The sequence below is a fragment of the Sesamum indicum genome, linkage group LG8 (assembly GCF_000512975.1).
Source record: "Sesamum indicum cultivar Zhongzhi No. 13 linkage group LG8, S_indicum_v1.0, whole genome shotgun sequence".
Taxonomy (NCBI): Eukaryota; Viridiplantae; Streptophyta; class Magnoliopsida; order Lamiales; family Pedaliaceae; genus Sesamum; species Sesamum indicum.
Genome location: NC_026152.1, coordinates 19,903,228 through 19,923,748, shown reverse-complemented (window position 1 = coordinate 19,923,748; position 20,521 = coordinate 19,903,228). Strand labels below are relative to the sequence as shown.

General features: G+C 38.2%; 6 protein-coding genes across 11 annotated transcripts; 3 read left to right on the top strand and 3 right to left on the bottom strand.

Moving 5' to 3' along the window:
• LOC105169592 lies at positions 465-2,110 on the top strand. The gene has a single exon (XM_011090017.2). The coding sequence runs from the start codon at positions 668-670 to the stop codon at positions 2,072-2,074; it is 1,407 nt and encodes a 468-aa protein (XP_011088319.1). The 5' UTR covers positions 465-667; the 3' UTR covers positions 2,075-2,110.
• LOC105169591 lies at positions 2,314-3,133 on the bottom strand. Its single transcript, XM_011090016.2, has 2 exons — positions 2,917-3,133; positions 2,314-2,788 (listed from the first exon to the last, which is right to left on the bottom strand). The coding sequence occupies exon 2, from the start codon at positions 2,768-2,770 to the stop codon at positions 2,414-2,416; it is 357 nt and encodes a 118-aa protein (XP_011088318.1). The 5' UTR covers positions 2,771-2,788; positions 2,917-3,133; the 3' UTR covers positions 2,314-2,413.
• On the top strand, positions 3,860-5,974 carry LOC105169590 (pentatricopeptide repeat-containing protein At3g12770-like). The gene has a single exon (XM_011090015.2). It carries the CDS (start codon positions 3,860-3,862, stop codon positions 5,972-5,974), a length of 2,115 nt encoding a protein of 704 aa, XP_011088317.2.
• On the bottom strand, positions 6,040-7,626 carry LOC105169589 (B3 domain-containing protein Os11g0197600-like). Of its 6 annotated transcripts, none has more exons than XM_020695811.1 (4): positions 7,387-7,626; positions 7,115-7,223; positions 6,503-6,859; positions 6,040-6,408 (listed from the first exon to the last, which is right to left on the bottom strand). In XM_020695811.1, the coding sequence occupies exons 2-4, from the start codon at positions 7,211-7,213 to the stop codon at positions 6,175-6,177; spliced, it is 690 nt and encodes a 229-aa protein (XP_020551470.1). In that variant the 5' UTR covers positions 7,214-7,223; positions 7,387-7,626; the 3' UTR covers positions 6,040-6,174. The 6 variants fall into 6 exon arrangements, with proteins under 6 accessions (XP_020551470.1, XP_020551471.1, XP_020551473.1 ...); XM_020695812.1 differs by having other exon boundaries at positions 7,421-7,626; XM_020695814.1 differs by having other exon boundaries at positions 7,115-7,219; positions 7,443-7,626.
• On the top strand, positions 7,860-9,892 carry LOC105169588. The gene is made up of 4 exons (XM_011090012.2): positions 7,860-8,203; positions 8,433-8,776; positions 9,134-9,241; positions 9,323-9,892. Exons 2-4 carry the CDS (start codon positions 8,465-8,467, stop codon positions 9,629-9,631), a joined length of 729 nt encoding a protein of 242 aa, XP_011088314.1. The 5' UTR covers positions 7,860-8,203; positions 8,433-8,464; the 3' UTR covers positions 9,632-9,892.
• On the bottom strand, positions 10,168-20,308 carry LOC105169587. Its single transcript, XM_011090011.2, has 15 exons — positions 19,910-20,308; positions 18,803-19,205; positions 18,520-18,697; positions 18,275-18,414; positions 17,321-18,194; positions 15,661-15,761; positions 15,227-15,371; positions 15,085-15,153; positions 14,953-14,998; positions 13,736-14,211; positions 12,912-12,991; positions 12,186-12,321; positions 11,456-11,645; positions 10,775-10,857; positions 10,168-10,579 (listed from the first exon to the last, which is right to left on the bottom strand). Exons 1-15 carry the CDS (start codon positions 20,010-20,012, stop codon positions 10,451-10,453), a joined length of 3,153 nt encoding a protein of 1,050 aa, XP_011088313.1. The 5' UTR covers positions 20,013-20,308; the 3' UTR covers positions 10,168-10,450.

Here is a 20,521-nt window from a genome sequence, read left to right as displayed (position 1 = left end):
CTAACGGTACCAGTTCGCGACCGTGGGTCGGCGTGACGGAGGAGAAAACAGCAGCGGAATGTGTTTTCGCGGCGGCCATGTAATTTTTTTTTTTTTTAAATTCGAAAATTGCCAAGTCATTTAAATCTCAATCAATGAGATCTCAGCTCCAATTTAAATGTCCACGTAGGAGCCACGTGTAAATTTCCGACGGCCTTGACTTTTTCCTGGTCAAAATAGGACTAAAATTGAACAATTTAATTAAATTCAAACTCTAAATAAATAAAGGACTAAAATGATATTGAACTATAGTCAGAGGACGAAAATTGCATTTAATCTTTTATTGAGACACTTATCAAGTTGGGTCACATGCGATAACTGGTGAGATCAGTCTTCAGGTTCATAATGCAGAATTACCTAACAAGGTTTGACTCAAACCACCTTAGAAAGTGTCAAGAGATGGAGAAGACTTTTGACCTCCAAGCAATCTTTTCTTTCCGGCCTCGTGATGCAGAAATATGCAAGTGGAACTCTTTGTTTAATACAATATGCCTTCTGTTTCACGAAACTCCATGGAATCTGCTGAGTAAGATTGAAAATAAATACCATTCTTGGTCTTCACAGCTGTTATTCGTAACTTGTTGATATAGTGATTACTACTAAGTACTCCATTTACCAAGTCAATTACATGGTTCGGTGGTTGTCGGCCGGTTCCCGCTGCTCGTGGCGGAGACTGGTGATTTGCAGCCTCGCTTGCCTTCTGATCATCCAGTTGTACTCTTTCTTCAGCCGTGTAGGTGAACAAATTGAGAACATGAAACAAATTTTGAGCCTCCACCCCCTCCCTCTCCGAGATCTCGAACAAGTGGAGGAAATAATACTTCTCCCACCATATGGACTCAAATACCCTCAGAAAATCAACCTAAATGATGAATTTCTCAATGCATCATCACTTGCTAGAAATATTTTCTTCCCCATAGGTGCTCTAGATCCCAGAATGGAGGATGTAAAGGAAAATGGCTACTATCATCCAGGAAGAGTGTGGCTGGATACGGATGGAAATCCTATTCAGGCTCATGGTGGAGGCATTCTGTTTGATGTGAAATCAGGCACTTATTATTGGTATGGAGAGTATAAAGATGGCCCGACTTATCATGCTCAGGAAACTGGCACAGCTCGTGTTGATGTCATCGGTGTCGGCTGTTACTCTTCCAAGAATTTATGGGCATGGAAGTACGAAGGCATCGTTCTGGCTGCTGAAGAAAGGAATGAAACTCATGATCTGTACAAGCTGAAGGTGTTGGAGAGGCCTAAAGTGATTCACAATGACAAGACTCGTAAGTATGTCATGTGGATGCACATTGATGATGCTACCTATAGCAAAGCCTCGGTTGGGATAGCAGTAAGCGATTCTCCAACTGGCCCTTTTGAGTACCTCCACAGTCAGAGACCTAATGGATTTGACAGCAGGGACATGACAGTTTTTAAAGACAAGAATGGTATGGCGTATCTGATCTATTCCTCCATTAGAAACAAGGAGATTCACATTAGTCCCCTGAATGGAGACTATCTTGGTGTCACAAATAGAACCATTAGGGCCCTGGTGGGACAGCACAGGGAAGCCCCCGCTGTGTTCAAGCACCAAGGAGTTTACTATATGGTCACATCAGGATGCAGTGGTTGGGCACCAAATGAGGCTCAGGTGCACGAGGCTGAATCGATTCTTGGGCCGTGGGAGAGTATAGGGAACCCTTGTGTTGGTGCTAACAAAGATTTCCGTGTTGCAACGTTCTTTTCCCAGAGTACTTTTGTGCTCCCCATGCCTGGTGCGGTTCCTGGTTCTTTTATTTTCATGGCAGATAGGTGGAATCCTGCTAATTTACGGGACTCAAGGTATGTGTGGCTGCCTTTAACTGTAAGCACAAGAAATCAAAGGTATACAGGGCTTCCACTGTGGTCAAGGGTGTCTATCTTTTGGCATAGAAAATGGAGGATTCCACTTAGGAAGAATGGAGAAATTGACTACGTTGCAGACTTGCATCATGAACGGAGATTTGGAGAACAAGAAGACAAGCAACCAATACATTTGAACTAATATAGCTTCTCCAGATTTCTGTAATTTTCTTACAATTGTAAAGTCAAGAATAATATAGTGACATATTTTATACAAATTATTCCTGGTATCATCCATATCCTTGTTATACTGATAACATCAACTCTACCTGTAAAAAAGCAGCATGTTTTGCACTTTGCCTTCATCCAGGTACATCAATAAAACAACTTCAAGACAACAAGAAACATAACTGTTAAATGAACTTTGCTGCAGGCAGAATATGAATTCAACTTACCACTTTATTTATGTAGAAAAATAAATCAATTCTACATTTGAGGAGAGAATCAAACAAAGGGAAGAGTAACAGAGTCTCAGATTACTTCATTCTTCCTCCAAGGTCGCTTCGAGCCGAAGAAGAACGAATCCAACGGCGACTCCAACGAGAACAAGGCCAGGCATGATGGCAGCAATCCTGAAAATCTCAGCCACAGCATTGCAAGTGGAAGTCAGAGCACCACCCCTCCTGTCCTGTGATGGCTTCTTCAGTGAGCTAACAATCTTTGCAAAAGACTGCTCAGTGCAAACTGGAAGGCCTAGTGAGGCCACATTGTTGTGTGCCTTGAGCCCGCCAAATGAATTCAATCCACTGATGTACTTGACTCTTGTTCTCCTCTGGGATGATCTGCTGTGGCCCAGAACAGCCGTCACTGGAGATATTGTTGCTGCAGCCGTCGCCATTGCTTAAAGACTCGCAACCTGCACACAAAATTGATGCAAGAATTTATGCAGAGTTAACAAGAAAAGTGAAGACACTTGTATTATGCTTCTAATTTTTTTGTCTATTTGTGGAGTAGAAGCCATTAGGTAACATGAAATATTTTTACCTGTCCTTTGAGATGGATTTGTTGATCTAAGTTGTAGATGGAATAAGAAGGGATGATGGGAGATTGAATAGGTGCAGTTTGTATGGGAGAAATTGGAGTAATGGATAAGGTGGTGCTGAGATGGTTGGCTGACAAGAAGATGGGATAGAGGCTGATTTTCAAGAGTGAATTCCTAACCTTTTTAGTAGTGGCCAGGAAAAGATTGGCTGAATACTGAAAGGTTTGAGAGCTGTTTGCACAAATTGATATTATTTGCTTGCTGTATGCAATTCTTGGAACTACTTCATTCATTTAACTAGAATATTTGTTTAATTACATATAAAAATACATTGAAATGTTTCATTTAGGATGGCAAGAATTGAGGTGTGTTTTTTTTAACAGGCAAGAATTGAGGTTTTTACTTTCAAGATCATTAATTAATTGTACCTAGCTTGTACTAGCATAATAGGCTGCCACATTCAAGACAGAAGGATCAAGGTTGGCTTTTCAATTTTGCTCTTTCTGGCTAACCCAGTTTACCATCTTTAATGATCCTTTTACCTGGTTTTGGGCCTTATGGTGAGAGCTGAGGCCCAGCCTGGTTAGACTTTAGGAGTGGGCTTCGACCAGAGCCTAACAACAAAGCTTATTTCTCCTTCCCTGGGACTCTGTTCACCAGGAGCAAGTATGACGAAGAACTTATGAACATCATGATCAAAACCGAAAGACTAAACTATCAAGATACTATTTGATTAACGTTATCAATTTATTGTCTTTTGGTGTAGGAACTTGTTTCTTCCAGAAGATTGTTGTTTTCCTTCTCGTTCAGTAAACATTCGCCACTGTCAACCGTCCAACTTCTCTAATTTACCACCAAAAGCAGTAAAGTCGGAACCCACGAAGCCAGAATCACTCCCATGTTTTTAAGAAAATCAGATGTGGAAAACTTTTCTTGCTGTAGTAAATGAACCACCTTTACACAGTGCCTAGCCGTTACTGTTGGCGCCAGAAAGCACAATCTTTTCTCAATCTCAGAGTTTCTTGGAAAATAGAAGTATATTATTCTACGCAAGTACCGCATGCTCTAATCCTCCAACAAGTTAAAGATGCAAAGCCTCTGCAGCAAGCTCATACCCAAATTATTGTGTGTAATCTTGCTGACAATGTATTCCTATGCAACAGGTTGATGAATGCATATGCTTCTTGTGGGCTTATAGACAAAGCCCAGATAATATTTTCTCAGATTTTAAACAAAAATTTGGTTTCTTGGACAATTCTGATATCTGGGCTCACGAAAAATGGCCGTTTCTCGGAAGCCATCGAGGTTTTCTATGAGATGGTGGTTCAAGAAATTAGGCCTAATGAGATAACACTTGCAAGCGTTTTGCCCGCGTTTCGAATATTAGGGAATGTCCTGATGGGGAAATCAGTACATTGTTATTGGATCAAACACAATTCTGGGAACAATGTTTATGTGGAAACAGGTTTGGTCGATATGTACGCAAAATTTGGGTGTCTGCGAAGTGCTAGGAATCTGTTTGATGATATGTCCGTGAAGAATGTTGTCTCGTGGAATGCAATCATCTCTGGTTACTCTGACAATGGATTTGGGAAGGAAGCATTATGGATGTTCAGTCAAATGAGGAGGAAAGGGTTCTCTGCCGATAGTTCTACGCTAATGAGCTTGGTTAGTTTAGAGGATTTGAGAGTAGGAAGTGGAATTCACAGCTTGATTGTTAGGAGCGGATACGGGAATGATAAACTACTTAAAACTGCTTTGATGGAACTGTATATAAATTGTAATTTTGTTAATGATGCTTATTCTATATTTCGAGATATCAATAAGAAGGACTTGGTTGCTTGGACCTTGATGTTGAAGGGGTTTTCAAAGTGTGGCGATTGGAAAAGGACCATAGAACATTTCAATACTATGATGGGAGAAGATGAGATTTTGCTGGATTCTGTTTCCTTGATAACCATCCTTTCAGGTTGCTGTTCAGGAGCTTTGGAGCAGGGTAGGCGTGTGCATGCCCTGGTGATAAAAACTGGTTTTGAAGCTGATACTTTTGTTGGATCAGCTGTGATAGACATGTATGCTAACTGTGCAAGCATGGAAGATGCAAAAAGGCACTTTGAATCGATGGAAGAGAAGGATGTTGCATGTTGGAATGCACTAATATCTGGTTATGGCATGATTGGATGTGGAAATGAAGCCATAGAGTTACTTTTAAAGATGAAGCATTCAGGCCTTAATCCAGATGACTCAACCTTTGTCTCGGTCTTGTGTGCTTGTAGTCACGCTGGTCTGGTAGCTGAAGGGCTCCAAATCTTTGATCGTATGACAGAAGTTTGGAATATAATTCCTAGTTTAAAGCATTATGCCTGTGTCATAGACCTCCTTGGCCGTGCTGGGCGACTGAATGAAGCTTACTCACTCATGAAGGGGATGCATCTCCAACCAGGGCTTGAGATTTATGGTTCATTGCTTACTGCTTGTAGAACCCACAAGAACTTTGAGCTGGGAGTTGAAATCTCCCGGGAACTTTTCCAGTTGAAACCTAATGATGCAGGGTACTATGTATTGCTCTCAAACATGTATGCTTTGGCTGGAAACTGGGCCTGGTCAAGAATGCCTAGAATATTTTTGAAACTGAACAACTTGAAAAAGGACCCTGGCCTCAGTGCTATCGAGATTAGAGGAGAAGTTTTCACATTTATGGCAAGCCAGATGGACCATCCTAACTATTCGGAGATTAATGAGTTCCTCAGAGGCTTGATTTTTAAAATAAAAGCAGCAGGATATGAGCCTGATACCAACTCTGTGATCCTGGATGTGTCAGATGATGTGAAGAAAGAGATTCTATTTCACCACAGTGAGAAGTTGGCTATTGCTTTTGGACTGATGAGAACTAATCCAGGATCAGTTATAAGGATAATAAAAAATCTACGGATTTGCAACGACTGCCACACAGCTAGTAAGTTCATTTCCAAAGTCTATGCACGAGTTTTGGCAATAAAAGATGCCAATCGCTTTCATGTTTTTCAAGATGGCATATGCTCATGCAGGGACTGGTGGTGAATATTGAAAATTGATTTTCAAGCAAGCTAAATGACTGCAAAGTTCTATAGAAGTTTGTCAAAACAGAACAACTTGAGATGAGGGGATCCATTAATTCCAGCAAATATGTTTTGCATCTAGCACTTGGGAGTTTCCACATATTTCCATCTCCAAATTTTTTCATATTAATAAGAAGACAGAATAGAGTTGGGAATTAAGCTTCATCTGAAAATATGGACTTGCATTGTATTTTGCTCAACCAGCTCAAAAATGCAGACGTCTCCGTTCTTGATCGAATTATCATCCGAAAAGGCCTTCCACCCTCCAGTAATGGAAAGATGTTTGCTACTATTAACAAGAATGCTAGCTCTCCAAGAGATCCCTTCCAAATTTTTCAGGATCACTATCTGTCTGGATGGCCGAAGGTGTATTCTTGAGAAAGCCTTTGGAATGAGCTGCAAAGAAGATCTTAGATTCTTAGTCCCTATCCAGAAATGGACCTCTATGTGCAAATGTATGGGGTCGTAAGTTGATTAGCTGCTCTCTTACCAGAGTACTTCTGGAGCCAAGATTGTAGCCTTTGATGCTGTATCTGAAGAAAGGAAAAGTGGAGGTGAATGAAGACACGGATTCTTGACCGGATTTCGCAGCTGACTCATAGTTTCTAGCACACCCATTTATGCCAAAAATCACCACATCAAATGACATTTTTCCGTTATAATTGAAGAGTAAGAATTCTGCACTGCCGAGAGAGTGATGCCTCACAAAATCTTGCCAGCCCTCCGCAAAATATATGTCTCCGTTTTCTTGCAGCAATTTAACATCCCAATTTCCACAGGGACTCCTCAGGGTTGCCCTATCAGTTTGTTCATTCAATAACTGCTTCTTGAAGGCAGGTGGGATTCTCTACAAGTTGTAATCATGCAAGAAACAGAATTTGAAACAAGAACTTCACAGACAGAATGCAATAGCTATGTCAAGCCCAAAACAAAGAAAATGGAGTGATTTTCTTTACGTCAAGACTAAAGCATGATGTTGCTTCAGATCATGTGTGTGTACACAGGCATTTCTTGAGAAGAATGGCATGATGGGCTTCTGGAGTAAAACTAGAGAGCATCTGGTACATATTGAAACAGAAATAAAGTTCCAAAGTAAAGGTACCAAATGAATCAAGTTTGTTGGCCACATGATTTTGTAGAAGCAGGGCCTTGTGTTTGGATTTCCCCTGCCATCCTTCTGGTGCTTTTCTTTTGCCATCATACTTCTCTGCCTAAGACATCACATTCAAATAATTTCGTAAATCTTGAAAAACATGCATAAACAAGAAAGAAAAAGAAGAAATGATACCAATCTTCACTATGAAAGCATTCAAGAAAAACCCTATAAAAAGCAGAAAACAAAGCAAGACAGATGCAAAAGAAGTGAAGGTTTACAAAAGACTAGTTCAAGAATGAAGCCAGTTTACACCTCTCTGGCTTTAAAACCTTACTGATTGATTGGAGTTTTGGAATGACTTCGGATCACTAGTTTGAGGAAAATGTCTTAACTACAATCAGCCAACAAAAAGCAAAACCTGTTCCAATTTGAAGGCATTGAAAAGGTTTGGTAGATTGGCAATTCAGATTGCCTCAAAAGGCATATTTCTTGCTACCATAAACAAATAACCAAGACTGTGTTTTTGGCAAAGTGATTGTATCCCCACTTATCTTAGTGGGAAAAAAGGGATGGAAGAGCTATCCATTTTATTAGTTGAAAATAAACGTCTATTTTATGCCTATCTTTTGCATGGTGCGGAGACATTCTCGAAAATGCATTTTTCACACAGTAGTATGAGATGTGGGCCAAACTTTAGAAGCCCAGAAATTTTGGGCCTGTACATATATATCCCTGAGAAACAAACACGTTTCTCATTCAGATGTTGTAACTCGTTGTTTCGCTGTAAAGTCGCCATTCCTTGCATCAGACGCCAACTTCCATAACCGTTTTCAGGAAATGATCCATGCCTTTCGCTCACCAGCTTCCTAACATTTTTCTTCTTCATTTCTTGAGAATTGACAAAAACGAGATTTCCATCACGTTTTTACGTAGATGGTAATCAAATACGTAGCAAGCCCTTCATCAACCCTCCCTGTTTTCGCCCTCTTCTCTGATCATTTTATTAGTTAGTATTCAAATATAAGGATACACAAATTCAATAGAATTTGTTTCGCAGCTGAATAAGCAGCAGTTGTTTGGAGAAATCTGATCTCGGTAAGTTTGTCGTATTTATTGATCATCATAAAAACCCATGTTTTGCAATTGTGTTGTTTGAATTTAGCGTCTTTATTGAATTCAACTAAGGAGGATGGATTTCATGATGGAAAGGGCCTTTTTTTTCTTCCCTTTGGTTTTCATGTGATCTGCTCGACAGAATAATCAAATGTTAATGTCATGAGTCATGACATGAATCATTCTTGGTGTTTGTGTCTTTTGTTAACAGGGGAAGCAAGGAAGGAACAAACATTGTTGTTGATGACTCTGGCAGCAATGGGGTTGGGGCAAGTAATAATATTTTTTATTATGATGATGATGATGATCCAGGCCTATGCCGGAGACACAAACATTGAATTTAGCCCCTGTTCAGATGCTAAAGTTCAAAGATTTGATGGATTTACATTTGGGCTTGCATTTTCTTCAAAGGAGTCTTTTTTTTTCAATCAAACTCAACTTTCCCCGTGTGATCGCCGTCTTTCTCTGTCCGGATATAATGCTCAACTTGCAGTCTTTAGGCCAAAGGTTGATGAGATTTCATTACTCACCATCAATAGTGCTGCCTTCAATCCGGTAAGCGATATGTCGGTTAATCCGTGTAGTTTTCTGACCCTAAATGAATAGGATCATTTTTTCTAATCATATATGCCTCTTTTACTCATGCAAACTATAATGAGATCATTTTCTACTCAAATATGGCTCTTTTACTTTTGGAAATTATATTCAATAGTTTGTTTCTACAATTGGTTTTGTAAAAGGGGAAGAGGTACATTTTATATTCAAATGCTGTCGTTTGCTAAAAAGTGGTTGTTCTAGTCTTCGTCAAAACAGATAACTTTTTCAAATTTACGAGTATACTGATGATATGTGGACCAAAAAGAATGATATAACATAGCTTTTCTTCTATGATTAATTTTTCTGATGTCCCAGAGCAAAGCTGGAGGTTATATGGTGGCATTTGCTGGAAGACAATATGCAGCTCGATCAATTCCTGTATTCGTTGCAGACGACATTAACACTATAACCAGCTTCACTCTGGTAAATAAGATATATATGTCTCTGCAATCACTAGTAGATATTCTTAGACTATACTATTTTCCTGAACTTTTGGTGCTATAGGTTCTCGATTTCCGAAAAGGCACCCTCCAAAACTTATTCTGGAAGAAGTTTGGGTGTGGTTCATGCACTGGGAACTCTTTTGTCTGCCTTAACAACACTGATTGTGCAGTTCCGAATTCCAAATGCAAAAGTAATGGAGGGTCTATTGGTTGTGACCTGGGCATACAAGTTACCTTCTCTGGTACCGACAGAAACGACAACGTGCTAAACTCATGGTACGAGGTGGCAAACCTTCGGCAATACTCCCTTTATGGCCTTTATTCTGATCTTCGCGATTCTCTAACCAGTCCATTCAAAAACCTGTTCTGAGTTTTCAAGATCTTATTGTACGTACACATTGGTGGGAGTGGGAGTGTAGATCCAATTTCGGACATCATATACCTCAGCTGTACTGCATGTATATCCTGTCATATACCCTGAGTTCAGCAATAATGACAAGAAATATGTACCTATTTAATTCCTTTAATTAGATGGCTAATATGATTACACTAGGTAGGAAATAATCTGATTGGCATGTTGGTTTACTTCTGGGCACCAACTTGTGTTATGAGAAAATCTCTTTGGCAAGCAGATCAAATACTTTTGGGATTCAGAAGACTGTACAGAAAAAGTAAACCAAGTCTGTAATATAAATTTGTTTTATCTAACCCCCCAAAAATCTATTTGTATGTCACACTCGATGAACAACTTCTTGTCAATAATTCGATCAACAAATCCACGCCATTTGACCATTCTATTCAAACACGATGGCAGATGAAGAGATCATTCATCTGCTTGTAATTCCAAATAATTCTTTGTCAGTCTTGATTCTTGAGGCTCGCCAAGACAACCTAAGTAATTGATTCATGAGAATTGCTTAAACCATTTTTATTGCAAAGATTGTCAGAACCAATGAAGCAATTTGTCAAAATATACACAAGCAAGAACTGTACAGAGAAGCTATTTTACATTTTGTACATCAAGAAATAGAATCGGTCAAGAAACATACATCAGAACTGATTTCCAGTAGCACCTGAGAACCAAATACACTCTTCCTTGAATTTAGGCATTTTTACGGTCCCACAAATTGGTGCTAGACACTCGAGTCGCTTGACCATCTTCACAGTGAATTGGAAGGGGGGAAAAAAATTAGCTCTGTACAGACTGAGTGTGCATCTTTTCGTGGATATCCATCACAAGATCACGCAATTCGGGGAAAATTGATATTAGAACAAGTTCCAGTATTCCATAGCCAAGTTGCTTCAAACAGACTGTGGACTGCAAGTCATTTACAAAAAAATATAGTGACGAAGATGAAGAGAAAGGAAAATAGCACAACATATCCTACAAATACACTCCATCCATTAGATGAACTATACAGGTTCTCAAAAACAAGATAATATAAGTGAGATAAAAAACATGATCCCTCGGGTAGTTCTATATAGGTTTCATGAGGTGGATAGGGGGTTATACCTGAAGAAAATAGTATACATCTCTTGCGCAACGTCTGTACTGCTTATGCCCAATCAAACTGACCAAAGTGGTGGGAGCACCATCTGCCAAGTAGGAAGAGTAATAGATTTCTAAATCACTGACATCCACAATAACAAGAAAGAAAATCAATCAAATTAGTTTGGTGGAAGATATTGCAAGGCAATAGTCTTCTCCCAGGTAATATTGTTAATGGGACACGTAATATATCTCTTGCCAATCACAGGAATAAGAACACATAAACCCAGGTATCAGGAATCTTCCAGCAAAAATGAGCTAACTAGAGAATAGTTTCTATGACTTCTGCCTTCTTCCCATGACACTTATCCGGCGTTGATGTAAGTGTGTTTAACCACCAAAAAAAAAAAAAGAGGAAAAGAAAATTAAGATAACCCTCAGCTCAATCCAAGTGTAGCAGCAAAATGGAGTAGAAATATGCACAGAAAAATGGAACAGGCTATAGAATATGAGCAGTGAATGTTGAAGAGACAACCACAACATAACTTTATATGGAAACAACAGAAGCACTAAGGAAACATTCAGGAGGATTTGGAAATACAAAGATAGATAATCAACGAGGTAAAATATTAACCTCGACATCTTATGACCCTAAATCAACATAAAAGAACATTGTACATGGCTGATGAAAAGCAAGATACTCACTGAAAATCATCTTTTTCACATCATTAGCTCTGCGAGCAGCTTCAAGCTGTTGCTCAAAAGACCCTGGTTGAGATGACCTCATTCCACTTGGTTGCCTAGTAGTTTGCTGAGATCCCCGAGTAGCTTCACAATCATTTGGTTGAGCTTGCGAGCGCAATCTCAAGAAAAATGTGCCACCAGGCCAGAGAACCTATGAGAAGATAATGATAAGAAAAAAGGAAACATAACAGCTTCAGAAACAAAGCAAAATTCCAGAAAAAGAGATACTTCTTGCTGTAGCAAAGCATAGCCAAAAGAAATGACACGCCTTTAACCGAAAAATCTCCACAACCAGAACAAGAAATCAGAAGTACAACATCAGAGCATAGCAATCTCTTATTAGGTAGTTTTCCAGAATGTAACAACTGCATTTCTGTACCAAGTTATCTGTTAGTCCTAGTTACTAAAGGCTGTGATCTCAAACTAAATTACCAGCATAGCCCTAGTTACCAAGTTATCCAAACAAATTCATAGCAGTTACTTGTACAGAAAGATGAGATTCTCCATTGCTCTGCTACCAACTACATCAATAGCAGTTACTTGTACAGAAAGATGAGATTCACCATTGCTCTGCTACCAACTACATCAATGATGATCATAGTGCAAATTACTTAGGTTCTCAGCCTGACCAAGTCACAATTACACAACATGAGATGGTGAAAGTATCATATCAGTATATGCATGAACTTACATCCTGGACCCATCGAATCCCTTGTGCAATAACATCCTCTCTACGGAGCCATTGGATTTGCCTTAAGAGCCAGTCATCAATGGCATCTTCCATTATTAACTGCAATATTTGTTTTGATATCCAAAAGACCTGTCTCCTACAGTAAAGAAGATAAGAGTACATGGGTTAAGGTTTTGTGATTAACTGCATAAAAAAAAAGCATGTGTGCAAAATCAGAGTGTTTTGAATAGTGAGCCCCCATGTACTTTGCTTTTTCCTTCTTCGGTGGGGGCTGGGGGCTGGGGGAGGGGCTGGGGGAGGGGATGGTGGAGTGGTCTACATATCCAACTTTTATTCATGATAATATAATTGGCAAGAACAGAATGAAATATTTTTAGGACAAAACATGCTGTTAAAACACGCAATCCAAGTCACAGTGAAGAATGAAAGAAAGTTAAAGAAAGAAAAAATAGGAAGTTGAACAGGCTAGTTGAGAGAGCATTCAGCTGTCAAGGAACAAAGAAGCAAGAAGTTGCGCATGACATTAAAGCCAAACAGCATAACATATTGACTAAAAACCTGCTTATGATGAAACCTTCATATTCATCAATGAAAAATTAAACAGACTGAACATATAATCATAGAGAGAGAGAAAATACAAAATTGACCGTAAGAACCTCTTTCACATTTAATTTTCATGCCTAGAAGCAAGTTCGGAATACCAAAGTGTGAGAAAGAAAGTATCACCTTAGCCAGCCTCTTTTCTTCAGCTGAAATACATTATCAACTAAATTGAGAACTGGGACACTTAAATTTGGTGGCGTCCACTGCAAGGAACATTCAGTGTTAATAAAGAGAAAGAATAACTGAGATCATAAGGCAGTGATAGAGAATGCCTAGAAACTCACACCTAGCTATTTGACATGACATCAATCACAAGCAACAGTTTATTGAGAGGATGGTGAAAAATCCCAAACGCACTTGTGAACACTTCAGGAATCAACGAAGCATCAAAATTAAAACTCTTCTGAAAAATAACCTCAAGGATGTAACTACAAGTCTTCAATCCACTTATAGTGTGAAAAGGGATCAATATTCTCCAAATATAGAATTGAAACAATTCAGGACATGGAGGAAGATAAAATAAGAAAATGTGTATATGCATATATATCATTAGTCTCTCAGTATAAACGATTTACGGGTTTGACTTTTCCAAGAAGAGCTAAAGGAAAAAAAAAGTAGGCATATTTCCCTTCCATACCAACTCCTGTTCTTTTTTGAACTTTCTAACTGCATAATTTGAAATGTTTAACTAAGACACAGCCAAAATGATGATCTGACATCTGAACTTATGATTCGAAGAAATATAGATCCTGATGATAACTACTGATAGTAATTTGGCAAATTTCTGGAAAAGAACACCACATGCAGAAAAGCAACGAAGACCAAGACTCGAACCAAAAAAATATATCCTCAGAAGTGTTGTGAAAGAGAGACACTGGAAGTAAGGAAAGAATGATAATAAGATCAAAGAGGAGAGAACCAAAGGTACGCTCCTAAATCCACAATACCTCTGGGGGCACCCCTGTTGGATCCTCTTGAGGAACAGATGTTATGGCCAGACTTGACTCCGGATATCTGCTCACAGAGCTTGACATCGATTTCAACCTTGAGTTATGGATTTCCTCAGACTCCAAGTTACTAACATCTTCCTCATGTCTGACTACCCTCTGTGGGAACCCCTTTGAAACCAGTTCATTGTCTGAATGCCAGCCGTTACCTTGGTTCGCAGCTTCTGCTTCCTGTTCTCCATGGTTTACATCTTTATCACCCTCATCATTGTCAGAGAAACTGTTAATTGACTCTGAGGTGCTTTGTCTCATAGCCAATTTTTTTATATCATCAGCATTCCAGGACAAGTTCCTGCTTGTAACTGATGAACCTTGGTCGAAAGAAGATGAAGGTGAGCCAGCAACTTTCCACATTAGGCCATCAGAAACCCCTTTGAATTGGCGCACAATATCATCCATGGCATCGTCCACATTAACTGTTCGGTCAAGCGAGAGTTGATAATTATTTTTTAGATACAATTTAAAATTCAGAACAAGAAAGAAGTTAGGCTCCCTTGCAAATGTAAGAGGCCAACGTCTTTTTTCACTGAACAAAATGTTCTCCGATAAACTTCAGCGTATAGTTTTTTGTAAAATCCCATTAAACTCAAATCCATCAGGACACATTTATTGACTGTCACTGCCAAAAATCATTCTCTAGACCATCTAAAAAACCAAACTCCAGAGCCAACTTACAACACCACAAAACAGAAATATTTTCCAAAGTTAATTACCTGGGACAAGCAACTAATGACATGGTATAATATCGATGTACACCAAATAGCAGAGACTTAGGTTAGATCAACGAAGTTGATAAGAATTTATTTACAGATTTACATTTTTCTTTATCTGAAGCATGAGATCATGAGTCACAACTATGTGTCCAGACAAGACTATATTGAATACGAAGAGCAGACAAAGAATAAATTGATAAGACGATTCAGGGCCTTTGACACCATTACTATGCGTTGGTAATATTATCAAGACTTTCAATCATAGCAAAGAACTGAGGTGTATATTACGTATCCAAACATCAACATTGCCAAATAGCAATGATTGTTAAGCAACAATTGAAATGAATGGAAATCTCCAGAATTCTGATGAATTAATATGGACGAACTAAAAATAAATAGCCAATTGAATGTATAGAAAATGATGTCCAAGAAGAGAAGGCACACCTGCCAGAGTCCTCATCACAGAAGAAGATTTCGCAAAAGAGTAATTCTTCATGCATGAAAAACTACAAATTAGTGAAGAACCCTAAGGAACTGAACCTGTTTTTAACAGAAAATATAAATGCAAATGCACACCTTGGAGGAGGCACTCAGAAAATCCCACACTTCATGTTGCTCAGCGACATTTGCAATTGACAAGAGATCCTGGTGAAGAAGTGTCATCAAAATAACAAACAAGGAGATGTCTATGTACCATCACAGAGAGTATAGCTCATACTTGAAGATACTTGTCAAGCTGAATACAGCGCTGGTGAACAAAAGCATCCTCTGTACTTGAAGAGAATATCCGTTTGGGAGGCAAATGTAATGTATAATTGGGGATATCTTTTAGATGCCTATGCAATCTCTCAAAGTTCCGGTATCTGTAGATAAAGTATCCGCAGAGAAGAACAAACTGTGGATAAGAATAGACCACCTAATCCTGATCTAGGCAGAGAACTTTCTCATGTTCATGAGACCAAGATTGTAATGAGGTAGAAACTATTTACATGCATTTGAAATGAAGCAATCCTGATATTTCAGAAACTTTCTCATGTTGATGAAACTATGTTCATGAATCATGAACCAACACCATGTATGAAGCAGATCAAAGACATCACATGCATTTAAAACTTGGAGACACTTCATTCAAACTGGCCATAAAACTCATACCTTCTTTTCACAAACCAAGTGTTATTGTCAGCATCTGTCACAGCTATTGAGTAAACTGCAAAAGATTTTGAGCCATGTTTCTCAAAGTACGCTCCAGTCACCTGCAATTCAAGCATTGTGTTTGGGTTCAGTTTTGGAGCGTTTTGTTCTGAAGGAATAGAGAGAGACAAATGGAGATAAGTAGGTGTGTTTTGGAACTAATGTCTACATTTGGATTTGTTTTTGGAGATAAGTAAGATAGTTTGAGATATGCATTATGCATATGGTTTGTTTCCTAGGAACAAAAATCCTTGTTTATTGTAAATTGTGTGTGTTACACGTCATTAAAATTGTGTTTTAACGGAAATCATTTACTAAAAAATTAATTAAAATTTAATTATAAGTATTAATATCGAAATTATTATGATGAATTATATTTATCCAACTTGTTTAGTTAAAGTATTCAATAGAAAAACAAAAACTAAATCATATATATTTTATGAACTACGTTAAATTAAAAAAATGATCAATTATAGATTTGATCTAAACTTAAAGAAAAAATAACACATTATTACTTAGGTGGAAAAATAAAATTAAATCGGCTATCAAAACATGCATAGCCATATAAATAACTCAAAATTTAAATTAAATTTTGGTATCGGGAGAGAATTTATTGATTTACATGATTATCATACCAATAATTTTTATACAATCTTGCTTTATGAATGAAAAACCACAAAAATGTATTATTAATTACGTAATTTCCAAACACAAACCCAAATAGGATGGATGAAAACTGTTCTACACATTGAATAGAAAAAATAAATGGTTGTGAGAGAAAGCATAGCATGTAGGGTTGAAGGGGGAAAAGGTAAGCATTGGAAAAAACAACTAACAGATAGTTATTGACAGACAAACCCACCAAAAAATATTTTTTTAAATATAAATAATATAAATATAGATGAAATAATCAAATATCATATTTTGAAATTGAATTTATAATTAAAAGTTTTAGAAATCTTTCTCTGTTGTACTTAAAAGGCTTATTAACAATCAGCAATTTGATGTTATCATTTTTAAACTTAAAAGCACAAAATATTAACGAAATTTAATGTCCTGAAAGAAGATTGATAATTAATTTATAAATATAAAAAGAAAAGTCAAAGAAGCAAAAATTAGTGGAGAAAATCAGTTGTCTGCTATACTGAAGGAAAAACAAATAATGGGTAAAAAATTGTTTTGGTCAAAAAGATGGATGAAATGGAGGAGATGATATATTGGTAGTGCCCATCAAAAGATTTCTCCCCGTAGCTGCAGATCTTCTTCACTTTTGATATCTGGATCAAGAACCTCCAAATAGGCAAAACAATTATTTGCACAGTCCAAGACAACTTAAAACAAGTTGACCAAGACATAGGGCCTGTTTTGGGCCGTCTCTCATTAGCCAAAGCACAAAAATAGTAAGGCAACAGTAATCAAAGGCAATCAGCAAAATCCTAGAATCTTGTGCGTAAAGAATGGCTGATCACATAGTATGGCAAACTAGTCTTTCAAGGAAAATTTATCACTTTGAAACAAAGGAATGAAACCTCTGTCATGGAGCTACTCTTCTAGAAAACCATGAGCATTTTGCAACAATTCAGAGTTAAATTTCATTGCACATAGAAGAAATATATCTTACCCGGCATCTAAGCTTTGGAGCATGCCCTTCTCGACGTAATACCATGGCTGAACTGCTCATCAGGCTGTGCATATTAAGTTTATTAATGTCTGCACTATAGTATTCATTAATGATGGGTGCACTGCCTTTAGTAACAAACATATCTTCCAGGGTTGACTGAACTTTCAAGTCAGAAGTGCTGTTTGATCTTTTAAGCTTATTTCTATTTTCATTGGAAACATCACCAGCAATTTTCTCCAATTCATGAACACTGGAGCTCCCCTTGGCAAAGACCTTCTCATTAAGCTCCTGAGACCTGCTTAGAGGATCAATACTAGGACCAGCAGATCGAGTATCCTGTTGGGGCCTAGGTGGTAGATGCAAAGAAGCTTTGTCTTCTATCTCAATATACATTTCAGGCTTCTGTTTTGCTACTTCAGTCTCCAAATCTCTTCTAGGCAACACAACACTAACTGAACCCGTTACTTGAGGAGCATGAATTCCTGGAGCAGCCTTCTTTTGGAGTTTTTTTTTGTAATTTCTTCCTATTGTCCACATGTTCTCCAGATTTTCAGGCATAAGAACTTCTGTTCTTCTCTGCGTTGCTGCCTCAAACACTTTTGCCCACTCGGCATGCCGTGCGTGTATGGTTTCATCCTGCATTGTACTAGATACGAGATCTCCCGAGCCACCTGACTCTGGTAATGTTTTATTGAACTGAGGCAAAGCCAAATCAGTCCCTTGATTACTAGATTCACTGCTTTGACCATGTTCTCGAGAAAATCTGTGCTCATTGTTATGACCGTCCACATTAGGTGATTGATCAGCAACAACATCCTTGGACCCCTCATTGTTGTACGCAAGGATAATATACTCAATCAACTCATTAATATACCTGGAGAGGGAAGACAGAAAACAGTTAGATTCCTGAACGGCATTCGCATAAAGGGGGAGCTAGAGAAAATAGTATCTTACCCTGGGCTTGCAAAATTCATAATAGGTTGCATCACCAAACAAGTTAAAAGTTCGCGAGCAATGCATCGAACCAAGGGGCATTGGGCTTCCCTAGGTCTTAACACAACAGCTAAGAGTCCACCCATGAGCCGCTGAAGAACCTATGAATCAAAAAGTATTAGATGTCATGAAAATTATCCTTAGAAAGGAAGGATAAAGAAAGTGGTTGCGCAAACAATTGCTTCTGAATTAGAACACTTCTACACCTTGTACTCACTCTCTGGGGAGATCAAAGCAGGGTGAAGCTCCTTAGAGGCCAGGAGATGGTGTTTCAACCTTTCATCCCTTTCTTCAGAAGACAATGTTCCCATAACATCCACGCCAATTCCAGCCTGGTTTCTTCTGAAGAGGTCAAGGTGATCTCCTATAAGGTCTACGACATCCCTGGAGAATTGGAGAAATAAGGTTCACTTACTCATATCATTAACCATTCAACTCGCACCATTTTTCGACTTCCATTGAAGTACAGACATACACCAGAAAAGATACCTCGTCAACAGGTCAACAAGGTTTAGTTCTTTGAGTCTTCCAGATACTTCGCCAAGAACATCCATAACAATAGAATGTATTAGCTCTGGTGCCTCTTTGTCAGGCGTAATATCAGAATACCAGAGATCTACGACAAAATCCTGCAAAAGCTTGCTGATGAAATCCTCAATAGCTGCTTCAACAACAGGGGAATCTATTTTTCTTTTCCATTTTTGTGGGGGAGGCAGGGAAGTAAGACGAGAATCATTCACGGATAGCTGTTTCTTTTCCAAGTGTGACAAGTACGATAGTTGTCTGTTATTCCGGACCTTCCAACGGAATTCCACCTCATTGAATAACATCCTTAGTCCAGAGACCAAGAGAACGGCTATGGGGATATTCATTAGCATTGATTTACTAGTATCTGTAGAAGCATATATAAGCAGAGAATGATCAGCTATAAAATAAGAAAAGGCTCAAGAGCAGCATACTCCATAATAAGACCCACCAAATCAAACAAAAACAAATGTTACAAGGTTTGATGGGTTTCCAGTTTAAATAAATTTCAGTCATTTTAACAAAAAACAATAATAACTATGCTCATCCTGACTAGACTAGCATGCCTAGAATAATACCAAAGAAGAAAATAAAAAATGGCAAGGTTCTCTACAAATCCTAAACTTCAGCGATGCTATTTGGAATGCCCAGTGTGCCCATGCTAGAAGCTATGTTGACAATGATAAACTCTACCAGAAATACCTCCAGTTCAGAAGTTCACATGCATCTGCCTTGCCCAGCATATTCTCTCAATTCTAAACAATCCCCGACTACCACAAATTCCCTTCACCCAGAATAGCATAATACCACAGGTATTTCACGGATACACAACATAAACCGTAACAAAGTTAAACCCATCAGAACCATGATATTAAACTAAACAAACTAAACCATTGCAATGCAAACTTCAGGAATTTCTTCAATCCAACACCAATTATCAGTACAATATAATGATCTAACCACCAAAGCGTCGTCTACCGACTATGGAGTAATCCAAACAAAACAAACAGCAATTTAGGCTTTCCTCTTTCCATAAAAAGCAGAAGAGAATGAAAACAGTTGATAACTTACGCGTCAAGAAGTAGGACACTGCGAATATACAGAGAACCCACCACACCGTTCGAAGCTTAACTTCGTCGAGCAGATCCTGTAAACTCTCCATTGCCTTCGTCATAATTCTCGAACCGTAAGAACGCTTAGTTCTCAATAAAAATTCTACTCGATGTACAAGAACAACTGATTGAACCAAAATCAATTTTGACAAAATAAAAAAATAACAAACCCTAAAATCAAAACAACACAAATTTTGAGCTCGAGCAACTCCTCTCTAATTCAAAGGTCAATTGAGAACGATTTTCTGCCGTCTCTTAGCTGGAGTTTCTCCTATTTTCTTCTCTTTTTCATGTTCTTTTTTCGAATAAACATTTTTGGGGACGAGGAGAGAGAGCAAACGTGGGAAAGGAATGCCCGACGACGTCGTTATAGTGGTCGTACATGTGACCATTACCTATGTCTTGTTGTAATGTCGGAATGCAATTGACGAATTTGCCCTTTGTTTTAATACACACTTTAGATTTAATCAACAACTGTTCGTCCTAAATAATATTGCTTAATTTTTTATTTTTTTACTATTTTACTTTTCTTAAAAACTATTGTTTTCTAATAATTACGTTATATATTAAT